This window comes from Oncorhynchus masou, chromosome 12, assembly GCF_036934945.1.
Source record: "Oncorhynchus masou masou isolate Uvic2021 chromosome 12, UVic_Omas_1.1, whole genome shotgun sequence".
Classification (NCBI taxonomy): Eukaryota; Metazoa; Chordata; class Actinopteri; order Salmoniformes; family Salmonidae; genus Oncorhynchus; species Oncorhynchus masou.
Window position 1 is genome coordinate 24,620,743 of NC_088223.1, and position 13,657 is coordinate 24,634,399.

Genomic DNA, 13,657 nt, shown 5'->3' on the forward strand with positions numbered 1-13,657 from the left:
CCATTCAACGTGTAATTATTAACTTCACCATGCTCAAAGGGTTATTCAATGTTCAACTCCCTGGTCTTTGTGGTTGCATCAGTTTGCAATTCACAGCTCCACTGAGGGACCTTACAGAGATGAACACTATTACACACAGTGATAGTGAACTTATTTATGCTTGCCATAACAAAGGGGTAAAATACTTATAGACATTTCAGCTTTTTATTTCTAATTAATTTGTAAAAATTCCTAATCATAATTCCACTTTGACATTATGGTTTATTGTGTGTAGGCCAGTGACACAAAACGTGGAAAACGTCAAGGGGTGTGAATACTTTCTGAAGGCACTGTAGTGCCGGTTTTCCTGGACAAAGATTAAGTCAAATCAGCACAGTGCTCCTGTAAAGGTCACAATGTCTTATTAGAGGAGGCAATAATAACAGTAAGATCATCATACACACAATGTTTGCTTATCAAGATAATACTCATAGGCAGCACAGAGACATCCCAATTTTAATAAAGTTACATTTTCATTGTTGGACAAGAGAAAAATGTATTTTAACTTGAGAAATCTGAGCCCAAGTATCGTATACAAATGTAAGCAAAGCTTGAAATTATTTTCTTTTAGCCCAACATTTGTATTTGTAATTATGTTCTTGCCCCGTGACTATCCGCTCAACAAAGAAATCCACCCCCAGCTGAATCTAGTTAATGATCACTGAAGTAGACTACAGTATAGCCTATTTAAAAATAATAATAAATAAATAAAAGATTCATACCTCAGTGTCTGTGGAGCAGGTAGGCTTGCTTCATTGTTTTGCATAAAGCATACTACAGTGCCTGTGTGTGTTGTGATTCAGCTGGCTAGAAGTTTAGTGACGGTTCTGAGAACTGGAAACACCATAGGGTAACATCAGCTGATCACTGTACAGTACAGCAGGTTACCTATGTCGACAGCAGGTGCCGTGAGTAGCTCGAGCTTTTGTATGGTTGTCAGGACAACCAAGATTGCATTGGGTTCACAATAGTCTCACAAGCCAGATCTTAACACTATTAGATTATAAAGGCCAGATTCATAATATGCCTATATTCAATAGAAAATGCCAGGGCTGTTTGCAAATCTTTAAACCATCAGATTAAATTCGTATTTCAAATTTTAGAAGTTTACACTCCACTGCGAATGACAGGGATATTTTTGACTTTTTATTTAGTCAAAGGTGCCCTCATTTGAATTCTTCAGCTTTGCCTTTTGGTCTTAGTACTACTAGGCAGTTCTAGCATTATGGATGTTACATTTGCATGCAATATCACAACTTTACTGTCTCAGAATGCACAAAATATAAAATGTAACTTTTAATGTGTGTCTGTAGTACCCCTTGGGGGGAGTGTACAGTGCATTCAGAAAGTATTCAGACCCCTTGACTTTTTCTACATTTTGTTATGTTACAGCCTTATTTTAGGGTTGCAAAGTGTCTGAAACTTTTCTGTAAATTTCCAGAATTTCTCCATGGGAAGTTAAGCCTGGGAATTTTGCTTGAATTCATCAAAAAAGTTAGCTTATAACAGTGAATGTTTTTGTGGGATGCACAAGGCAATTCTAGGTCTTGTGGCATATTTTGGTTAAACTATCCCCAATTCAATAGAATTGCAACCCTATGCATGCACAGTGCATTCTTCCATCACGTGTACAGCTGATGCTCAAGATTTTTCAAAGTAATGAGATACTACTGAGCCCACACTACTACACTGTCTGAGCCAAGGACTACATGCTTTCTGGTAAGTTTTGATTACAATACTGGGTGGGGTGAATATATTTTGTATGACGTACATAATTTTTTTGGTTAACTAGGAAATAGCCTACAGCAAAGTGTGTTTTAAATAATTTCTAACTTATTTACAATGTCTTCTAGTTAGTTTTTGCTACCATGTGGGTTTTAGCTTGCTTGAGCCTGCTCACTGAGTGTTAAGTCACCTGTTTCCATGTTTCATTGTAAAACATGTATCTTACCAAAGCTGTTTAATCTATTTATCTTTACATGGAATTGTATTTTAACTTTTTTTTCTCTTTTTCTAATCTTTACAGGGAAATGCCACTGGCACTATCTGATGTATGGAGACATTTCACTGCAGCTAATGTAGAAGGAATGGCTGTATAAATGTGCAAATACTTTGCCAAATCCTATGTGAAGAATGCAACAAAAGTGCAGAATCATCTGGCCAAGTGCATAAAGTTCGCTCACCGCTCACAACAAGCAACCTCTAACAAAAGTCCCTCTACCTCTATTCGAGGTGAAAATAATGATTCAGACACCTTATCGACAGCAACAGCTCACGGTCCTCCTGGAATCAGGAGTTTTTTTATTCAATGGAGGAACGTAGTCAGAGAAATGCTGATATGAATGTCTTGCTCGAGTTGTATATGCAACTGGTTCACCTCTGATGCTCACAGGCAATGTGTATTGGAAGAGATTTCTGAATGTTCTTCAACCAGCATGCACCCTCCAACCAGACATGCTTTATCTACTCATTTGCTGGATGTTCCAGTGAAGGTCAAGCAAATCATAGAGAAAGCAGACTGTATTGCAATCATCTCTGATGGGTGGTCGAATGTTTACGGGCAAGGAACAATTAACTACATCTCCACCCCTCAACCAGTATTCTACAATGGCACAGACACACCGGTCTCTACATTGCAGATGAGCTGAAGGCAGTCATCAATGACCTTGGACCATAAAAGGTATTTGCACTGGTGACAGACAATGCTGCTAACATGAAGGCTGCTTGGTCTGAAGTGGAGGAGACCTACCCTCATGTCACACCCATTGGCTGTGCTGCTCATGCATTGAATCTGCTCCTCAAGGACATCATGGCACTGAAAACACTGAAAACACTACAAGAGAGATAAGGAAATGCTTAGGTATGTGAAGGGTCATCAAGTTATAGCAGCAATCTACCTCGCCAAGCTTAGTGAGAAGAATAAGAGTATCACATTGGACTTGCCCAGCAACACCTGTTGGGTTGGTGTTGTCATCATGTTTGACAGACTCCTGGAGGGGAAGGAGTCTCTGCAAGAAATGGACATATCAGTCTGCCGATATGGACAGCCCCATCAAGAGGATCCTCCAGGATGATGTATTTTGGGGGACAGTGGTAAAGCAGCCTGAAACCTATAGCAGCAGCCATTGCACGGATTGAGGGAGACAATGCCATCCTGTCTGATGTTCAAACTCTGCTTGCAGATGTAAAATAAGAAATCCGTACTGCCCTGCACACTTCACTGTTGCTCCAAGCAGAGGAAACTGCAGTTCTGAAATGCATCAAAAAGCATGAAGGCTTCTGCCTGAAGCCCATACACGCTGCAGCGTACATGTTGAACCCCAAGTATGCTGGCAAGTGCATCCAGTCTGGTTCAGAGATCAAGGCCTATGGTGTCATCACTACCGTGTCTCGCCACCTTGGCCTGGATGAGGGCAAGGTTCTCGGCAGTCTTATGAGGTTACACTTCCAAGCAAGGGCTTTGGGATGGAGATGCAATATGCCACCTGATGGAAGGGACTTTGTGGATCAGAGACTCATTCGCCTGTTGCCTCCATCATCCTCCAAATCCCACCGATATCAGCCGCCTCAGAGCGCAACTGGTCCTTGTTTGGGAACACACACACCAGAGCACACAACAGGCTGACCAATACAAGGGTTGAAAAATTGGTGGCCATCCTGTGAAATTTGAGGCTTTTTGAGCCTGACAACAAGCCATCCTCAACAGGGTCGGAAAGTCACAGTGAAGATGAGGCCTCAGTCTGATGTTCAAGAGTTTGATATTGAGGAGGTTTAAGGAGAAGACATGGACACCTGAGAGGAAGACAGCAGGCTTTAGTTTCTAGACTATTAGTTTACAGATGTATGTTGAAAACGGTTTTGGGAGATGCGATGAATCATTGGGGATTGTTCAATATTCTCTTTTGTTGTTCAGTGAAATCATTCCATGTGAAGAGTCAACTCATTTAAAGGTTCAATTTGTAACTAAATCGATTTTTTTGGAAGGATTTAATCATTTGCAGGATTTAATCATTTGCAATTGTCTACTTAGGTTTATGTTTCAGTCTCCATATGATATGGTAAATATTTGTAATATTAAATATTTTAATATTTAAATGGTGTTAATATTAATTTGCATATATTCCCATGGAAAGTTTCCACCTCTGAATATTCCCAAAAATGTGCAATCCTAGCCTTATTAAATTGCCCCTCCCCCTTCAATTTACACACACTACCCCATAAGGACAAAGCAAAAGCAAGTTTTTAGAAATGTTTCCACTTGCATTTTTTTACCCCCATTCTTCTCCCCAATTTCAATCTTCTCATCGCTGCAACTCCCAAACGGGCTCAGGAGGCAAATGTCGAGTCATGCGTCCTCTGAAACATGACCTGCCAAACCGATCTTCTTAACACCTGCCAGCTTAACCCGGAAGCTAGCCGCACCAATGTGTCGGAGAAAACAGTTCAACTGATGACTGAGGTGCGCCCGGCCCGCCACAAGGTGTTGCTAGAGAGCGATGAGCCAAGTAAAGTCCCCCCGGCCAAACCTTCCCCTAACCTGGACGACACTGGGCCAATTGTGAGCCGCCCTATGGGACTCCCAATCACAGCCGGTTGTGATACAGCCTGGGATTAAACCCAGGTCTGTAGTGACGCCTGTAGTGATGCTAGAGCATGCAATAGAGGCGTCACTGTAATATCACAACTTAGATCACTGCGCCACTCGGGAGGAAAATGTTTGCAAGTGTGTGTGTATATATATATATATATACATACACAACGGAAATGTCACATTTACATAAGTATTCAGAACTTTACCTTTGGCAGTGATGACAGCCTTGATTATTCTTGGGTATGATGCTGCAGCTTGGCACATCTGTATTTGGAGTTTTCCCCATTCTTCTCTGCAGATTATCTCAAACTCTGTCAGGTTGGATGGGGGACTTTGCTACACAACTATTTTCAGGTCTCTCCAAAGATGTTCAAGTCCGGGCTCTGGCTGGGCCACTCAAGGACACTGACACTTGTCCCGAAGCCACTCCTGCGCTGTCTTGGCTGTGTGCCAAGGGTTGTTGTCCTGTTGGAAGGTGAACCTTCGCCCCAGTCCGAGGTCCTGAGCGTAGGTTTTCTCCAGACGTGAAGCTTGGAATTCAGGTCAAAGAGTTCAGTCTTGGTTTCATCAGACCAGAGAATCTTGTTTCTCATGGTCTGGGACTCTAGGTGCCTTTTGGCACACACCAAGTGTGGTGTCATGTCGCTTCTGTCTGGCCACTCTACCATAAAGGCCTGATTGGTGGAGTGCTACAGAGATGGTTTTCCTTCTTTCGCTGTTTTGAATCCAAAATAGGTGACCTACGTGATTCGTGTAGATCCGATGAGATAAGTTTGGGGGTGGGGGGCTTTGGATGACTACTGGCTGTAAGCGAACAAGTGATGTGTGTTTGGAGATTTTCAGCAAAACACCGTTCCTCAAAGTTGTTGTAATGCGTTAGTTAGTGTGTGAAATGTTAACTAGCTATCAAACTAACCACTATCTGTTCACTAATGTTTTCCCTCTACAGTATGTGGTTAATTTTCAGAATGAGAGAATTAGTTGAAAATGAGGCATTGCTTGTTAAACAAGTGGATTCAGGGATCAAGTGTAGCTGGAGCTGGGCCTGGTTTAACCTGGATGCCACTATAGAGGTGAAAGGAACACCACACACTTTCCCCCTTTCTCACTTTTGCTAGCACATTGTAGAACAGATGTCCACAGCCAGAAAGTGTACATTGTAATAATGTGCCGTGTAGCCCAAAGATATTGCTTTTGTTGAACTTGACAGTAACACGTGTGAGTGAGAGGGGGGATTATCTTTTTGTTTATTTATTTTTTTACTCAGTGAATGTTATTTTTGCACACATGTAGTCTTGTGCACTTAATCGATGTATATAGTGGCCACTATAATAGAGCATAAATAGAATGCCTGTTTCATTCTATTTCTACTTAAGATGTCCTTTTCCCCAAGTGCAATATTTATGTGTGTGGTCACAAACATTCTATTATAAAGGCTGTCATGGCTAACTGCAATATTAGTGTATTGTTGTTTTTTTCTTCTCAAGATGTCAGTGTCATTTGCAGTAAAGACGAGGCAACAAATAACATTGGATTGCTTTCTTTACATTTTTTAGCTGTGAGTTAGGTTCACGTCTACCACTCTTTTACACCCAAGCTGATCATGTAGATAATTTTCTTTGTTTTAATTCGTTAACCTGCATTTCCTCCTAAGCAGGGATTTTTTTTTTGTATGTTTCAGTGGGGGGAGGGAAAGTGTCACCTTTTTGGGCCCTTACCTGTTTGCATCCCTGACGCAAGGCACCACAACCTAAATAGGGGTTTTCTTCTCGTTTTGATATATCCAAATTAACCTTAACCAATTGAAGGTAAACGCCAGGGTTCCCCAACTTGCGGGCTGAATTTGGTTATGGTTTTATTTCGAACCCAAAATTTTCTGAGCAATTAAAAAAACAAAAAATAAAAACATTTAATTGTTGGACATAAGACTGTGAAAACATACGTTCAGTGCAGTGCAGTGTCCACTTACACCCTTTGCTCTTGCCCCTTCCTTTCCACAAATATGCACTTCAGTACTCTTCCATCACCCAGGATTTCTCTGCATATCACATAACTTCTTATCATTCAGGAGAGGCCTTGAGTACACATTACTGCAGGCCACTAAATAATGACTTCTCATACACAGAGCTTGAATTTATCATTGAAATTGATCTCTAAGGATATATAAAATAATTGAAATGACTCTCTAAGGATATATAAAGACAATTATTCATACTAAGAATGCTATAAAACTGATTTATAATCTAACACAAATATATAAAAAAAAATGGTATTATAATTTTTCTGATACTGTTTGCATACAAAATATGCAAATGTTAGATGTACTAATCCACTTTTCAGGACACTGGATGAAGTCTGTATGTTTTGGGTCACTTTAATTAGAAAAATACACTCCCAGGACTATTTTAAAAGATCATTGATAGAAAGATATGTGTTTATCTGAAATAAAGAACAGTACTGCTACATATGAGAAATACGCTTAGAAAATTCACACTAAAATGTATCTTAGCTAAAACACATTTTCAATGTCAACAATTGCTTCAGTAAAAGTCTGAAAAATACATCTCAGAACAAGCGCACACAATGTGGTGAATGCAGAAGCTTCTGAAGCTATGAGCCATCAATATCAACACTTAGATGTTATGGATATCAATGCTGAAAATGGATGGGCCTACTGACAATGAAAAGACAAACCAATTGTAGAATAAATGAAGTTGACAAAAGTTAGCTTTACAGAAAAAGTTGTAAGATGATCTGACGTAAGCTGCATGGTGTACAAAAATGGTTCCTAAAAAATATGTAGTGGTCCGTTTTACTAGGAAGAGTTGTGTAAATGTTTTTGGGACACGTGCCTCGATTTATGTCTATAATTCAGGTGGCTGGCATCCTGTTCATGTGCACGGTTTTCTTTAACAAGTGTCTGATAAATTAGGTCAGGTGGGAAATTCTAAAATACTATTTTCTCCCTTCTCTTCCCGCAAATGCCAGTTAGATCAGGGCTCTATGGCCAGGGCACACCGAGAGGAGGCTAAAGGGGGCGGCCGGTGGCTGAAAATGAGGTTAGATCTTATCCAGTGGACCACCTATTGATACGACAGCTTGCACCTGAACACCTAATGCCGCTCATATAATCCGCAGAGAATACATTTCCTCAAATGTAGGCTAGGTCATGTAAGGAGGCACGCTCCCCTTAATCCAACTGTAAACACCGGAGTGGTGGGGCCACGGTGCACGTGCCTCACCTGCCGCTCCCCTGCGGTAGATTAGGCCGACCGTGCATCACTTCTTCCCCAGTAGGCGACATCACGCCTCACTGTTGATCAACTCCTATGATAGTAGGGTGGGCGGGGGGCACCCGGAGATGCGTCAGGGGGGAGGGGATCATAGCTGGCTACTTAAACCAGTGGTCCTGTCCACTCACCCTGGGCATACCGTGTTTGTGTGAAGCAGTGTCCGGACAGCCTCCCCAGACGAAGAGAGTGAAGATATGTCAGAAGGACGTGGCTCAGCAGACATGGATGACTTGCAGGACCTGCCTGAACTGCCGGTGAGTTGAGTCTCAAGACATTCATCTTAAAGGAATGGCTCGCCGATTTTTGAATGTTACATTTGTTTATTTTGCGTCTCTGCGGGATTTTCTATTGATTCCCTGGGTCATTTCATGGTTTTTCATGGGTATCTGAGTTATTGGCGTTCAAGCAGGCAGAAATCCTGCCGGTATGACGTAGCACCGTGATAAAGTCTCACTACACTGAAAGATAATAGGAATATTACTTTTGGATCAAGAAAACATCTATCATACATGTCAGATTTCAATACAGGCCAATGTCATAACTCGGGAGGATATCTCCTCGAATGAGCCATTGATCATATTTTTACTACATTCCTACCTCAAAGGTGTAATTTAACGGAGGGTCTAGCACATTTTTCCAATTAGTCTGCCTCTTTAGTCCAGAAGGCATTGCATGGTGCCGTTGCCAGAGATATTATAGAAAGGAGATAGGAATCCAATGATTGAAGGAATATGTCGAAACGTGCCTATTTTCCTCAAGTACGTAATGTCACGATTCCAAATCTATACAATACTACAGATAGCAAGTTAATTATCTCACATCTCGGAAAAGATTTGTAATATACTTCTTGTTGACAGAATTGGTGGAAATGTTGGGTTTTTGAGTAGATTTCCCTTTAACATCACTTCACAACTTGCCAGACACTAAAGTTGACACTACCTGATTGACTGTCATAATTTGTTTCTAAGGGTTGTAAGACTTAAAGAACAGTTAACATGTCATTCATGTGTGTTTTACTTTCACAGATCAAGAAGGCAAGGCATGAGCTCAACGTTGGACTGGATAAAGAGCCACGGTCAGTTTGTTTATTTCTAACATGCTTTTTAACATGGCCCATTTTGTCTCTAGAAAGCCACTTCGGATGAATGAGATCTATGTTCTGATAATAGGTGACTGAAAGAGCAGACATTTGAGAGGGTCTGTCAGCTTTTTCAGCATTCTCACATATACTAGAAGATTATTTTGTGATTGTTTCCTGTTGTGGGTTGTACAGTGGTGTTTGTTCTTATTAATGGCCTTTCAAAGATTCTATATGGTGGCTAGACTGATAAATGTATTACTGAATAGTTTGATGGTTCAGTTTTACTTTTCTCTCATTAGCACAGGTAGTGCTGTCTGTGGGTAGTAAATAGGCTTGTGATATTTGGTAAATGGATGTTGTTTTTTTAGGGGATTGGGTTGTGATGACCAGAGCCCCCCTACTCTCTTGGGCTCAGGAGGTCAGGACGACTCCTTCTCCTCCTTGTCTAATGCCCAGCTTGATGGAGGTGAGTTGAATAAATGAAAGCCTGAGAAATAAATGGCTCTAAAAAAAATGCTCATCTATGCCCCTGTAGCAGGTAGATTACGAAGTTTACCAGCAACTCACAAAATGGATGACCGTGATTTGCTCATTTTAATTTAATTTTTGGTGACCTGAGTCTTTTAACCAAAATATCAGAGACAAAATGTTCAGCTGCCCCTATAAGAGTCCTGTGTGCGAGTGACTTGGGATCTGACTAGGGCGTCTCTTCGTTATTTGTTTGAAGCAGCAGACTCAAACTAACATTGAAAAACAACAGACCTTGTGAGAAAGTGTAAATAGCCAAGAAACACGAGGGCAAAGTCTCCCTTTGTGGACTTTAGAGTAAATTAGACCAACTTTTATTGCTGTGCACAGTGCCTCAAAATGAATCTATCAGCACTGCACTTCACTGGCAGGCAGTGGTGTTGCTGCGTGAGGTGGGATATAGGATTCCTATTTCTTTGTGCGATTAGCTATGAAACAAAACAGCAGACATACTTTGAAAATAGCTACTGCCAATTTTTCTAACTCACACGTGCTCATTAGAGGTCGACCGCTTATGATTTTTTAACGCCGATACCAATTTTATTGGCGGACCAAATAAAAAAGCTGATGCCAATTTTTCTATATATATTTGTAATAATGACAATTACAACATTACTGAATGAACAATGAACACTTTTATTTGAACTTAATATAATACATAAAGAATATCAATTTAGTCTCAAATAAATAATGAAATGTGTTCAATTTGGTTTAAATAATGCAGAAACAGTGTTGGAAAAGAAAGTAAAAGTGCAATATGTTCCATGTAAAAAAGCTAAAGTTCTGAGCAAGAAACTTAAACATGAGAACTTATGAAAGCTGGTGGTTCCTTTTAACATGAGTCTTCAATATTCACAGTTAAGAAGTTTTAGGTTGTAGTTATTATAGGACTATTTCTCTCTATACCATTTGTATTTCATATACCTTTGACTATTGGATGTTCTTATAGGTACTTGACTATTGCCAGCCAAATCTCGGAAGGTGATAGGCTTGAAGTCGGCCCTGTGCCTCAATCATTTCTAATAACTGCTGGCAAACGCATTAAAGTGCTGTTTGAATGCATGCTTACGAGCCTGCTGCTGCCTACCACCGCTCAGTCAGACTGCTCTATCAAATATCAAATCATAGACTTGATTATAATATAATAAACACACAGAAATACGAGCCTTGGGTCATTAATATGGTCAAATCCAGAAACTATCATTTCGAAAACTAAACGTTTATTCTTTCAAGGAAATACGCAACCGTTCCGTATTTTATCGAACGGGTGGCAACCCTAAGTCTAGATATTGCTGTTACATTGCACAACCTTCAAGTCATGTCATAATTATGTAAAATTCTGGCTAATTAATTACGGTCTTTGTTAGGAAGAAATGGTCTTCACACAGTTCGCAACGAGCCAGGCAGCCCAACTGCTGCATATACCCTGACTCTGCTTGCAATGAACACAAGAGAAGTGACACAATTTCCCTAGTTAATATTGCCTGCTAACATGAATTTATTTTAATTACATATGCAGGTTTAACAAAATATACGTGTGTATTGATTTTAAGAAAGGTATTGATGTTTATGGTTAGGTACATTTGTGGTTAGGTACATTGTGCTTTTTTCGCGAATCCGCTTTTGTTAAATCATCATCCGTTGGGCGAAGTTGAAATAGGCTGTGCTTCGATGATAAATTAACAGGCAACGCATTGATTATATGCAACGCAGAACAAGCTAGTTAACCTAGTAATATCATCAACCATGTGTAGTTAACTAGTGATTGTTTTTTATAAGCTAAGTTTAATGCTAGCTCGCAACTTACCTTGGCTTCTTGTAGCCACAAGGTCCTTTTGATGCTGCACACGCGTAACAGGTGGTCAGCCTGCCACGCAGTCTCCTCGTAGATTGCAATGTACTCGGCCATAATCGGTGTCCAAAAAGGCAGATTACCGATTTATTATGAACTTGAAATCAGCCCTAATTAATCAGTCAACCTCTAGTGCTCATACTTGACTTTTGAATATTTTCACATTTGCGAATGCACTGCTCTCACTGTAGAGCCCTGCAAATTGACCACCCGCCAAAGTAGCTGGTGAAATAGACATTCTTACCCGCAAATACCTAAATCTACCCACATTTGGTAGGTGTTCATTTTATGCCCTGATCTATTGTGTTTATTTATCCGTTATTTTACCAGTAAAGTTGACTGAGAACACGTTCTCATTTGCAGCAACGATGAATGAGCCAATGATGAATGAGCCAATTGTAAATTGGGGATTATTAGGTGACCGTGATGGTTTGAGGGCAAGATTGGGAATTTAGCCAGGACACCGTGTTTAATACCCCTACTCTTACGATGAGTGCCATGGGATCTTTAATGACCCCAGAGTAGTCAGGACACCCATTTAACGTCTCATCCGAAAGACGGCACCCTACACAGGGTAGTGGGGCATTGGGATATTTTTTTAGACCAGAGGAAAGAGTGCCTCCTACTGGCCCTCCAACACCACTTCCAGCAGCATCTGGTCTCCCATCCTGGAACTGCCCAGGACCAACCCTGCTAGCCAGCAGTGATATGCAGGGTGGTATACTGCTGGCATGTGTGTGTGGGCATATAAGGACTAGATGGAACTTGTAGATGGCGTTAGTGAACATAAGTGGTAGTTCACTCATTGGTGTAGATGGTTGACTGTTGTCTTTTTGATTTCAGGGAGCAGGGACCAGTCTGGTTCAGACAGAGGAGGAGCAGGGCCTCAGGCTTGTGACGAGTCCATGAACCCCTACACACACACTGGTATGTGCACAACATCCTACACAGGGTTTCCTCAATCTTTGATTATTTGAATCAGCTGTGTAGTGCTAGGGCAAAACCCAAAAGGTGGAAACCGCTGCCCTGCACACGCCGGTTCGAGCACAACACTCCTTGGGTCTACACAAGCTTTTCATTTGTCATAGTGAGACCATGTTTTGTAAAACGTGTTTAAGCTGAGGCTTGCCTACCATTGTTCATGTTTTTCCAGCGGTGACCTGCAAAGAGCTCACCATGACAACAGCCTCTGAATATAACTCTCACATCTACCATGGAAGCAGGTGAGTATTGTCTGCTGTCATAGGTTATTCAGTGTTTTCTGGTCCTGGAGACCCAAAGGGGTGCATATTTTTTTTTAAATTGCTAGCACTAACACACCGGATTCAAAAAAACTAATCTAAGGCTTGATAAGGAGTTGATTTGTTAAGTCAAGTGTGTTAGGGATAGGACAAAAATGTGTACATCTTTGGGTTCCCAGGACCAGGATTGGGAAACACTGGGTTACTTGTATGTTGGGACTTGCACGACAGTTCAATTCAAACTTTATTGTTCCCGCAGGGAAATGCTTTGTGCAGCCAGAAGTAATCAGTGTGTGATGACTTCTAGTTCTACTGTATAAATGTTAATGTAAGAATATGTCTGTGGAAACTCTAGACATTAAAAAGTTCTGGTCAGGACCCATATTTATCAAGTGTCTCAAAGTAGAAGTGCTGATCTAGGATCTGGTCCGCCCTGTCCATAATAATCTGAACTAGATCAGTAATATTTATCTGAGACACTTGATAAATGGGGGCCCAGGACCATATTCTCAATGCGTCTCAGGGTATGAGTTCTGCTCTTGGATCAGTTTGGCTTTTTAAATCATCATGCATCTGATTACATGGACAGGGCGGACCTGATCCTAGATCAGCACTTATACGCTGAGACAATTGATCAATGCAGGCCCAGCTCTCCACTGCATGCTATTGGGAAGAGTTTTCCTCCAGTAGTTCTCACAGTCCCCGTCTGTCCCACAGCCCAGCCGTCACGTCGTACAGCAGCCAGGTGGCCTTCCCTCCTCTGACCCAGTCCACTGTGTACACCTCCTTCCCCCAGGCAGGACAGACCTACGGCCTCCCACCATTCGGTCAGTCCTTGATCTTTCTCGCTCTCTCACACACACAACAAACACTATTCACCTCCCTGGTCTTCTCCTAACATCACCTGCACAATAACCCAACACTACGCTTCTGTTCGTTCATTATTACGCTTGTTACGCTACGTCAAGCTTTTGCACTGATTCAAATGCCCTAAAATTTCCAATAATTTTCACTCCTTTGACTGAAAGGTCT

At 41.2% G+C, this 13,657-nt stretch overlaps 1 protein-coding gene across 4 annotated transcripts in view; it reads left to right on the plus strand.

Moving 5' to 3' along the window:
• LOC135549738 (eyes absent homolog 3-like) overlaps positions 1-13,657 on the plus strand; it is a 28,006-nt gene that overhangs the window by 4,079 nt on the left and 10,270 nt on the right. For 3 of the 4 annotated variants that reach the window (XM_064979993.1, XM_064979995.1, XM_064979996.1), the window contains exons 2-7: positions 8,081-8,177; positions 8,949-8,998; positions 9,373-9,470; positions 12,228-12,311; positions 12,538-12,607; positions 13,343-13,452. In XM_064979993.1, the coding sequence (XP_064836065.1) occupies positions 8,118-8,177; positions 8,949-8,998; positions 9,373-9,470; positions 12,228-12,311; positions 12,538-12,607; positions 13,343-13,452 (472 nt within the window). In that variant the 5' untranslated portion in view covers positions 8,081-8,117. Of the gene's footprint in view, positions 1-8,077; positions 8,178-8,948; positions 8,999-9,372; positions 9,471-12,227; positions 12,312-12,537; positions 12,608-13,342; positions 13,453-13,657 lie in introns of all 4 variants that reach the window. The other variant, XM_064979994.1, reaches the window with a different exon arrangement.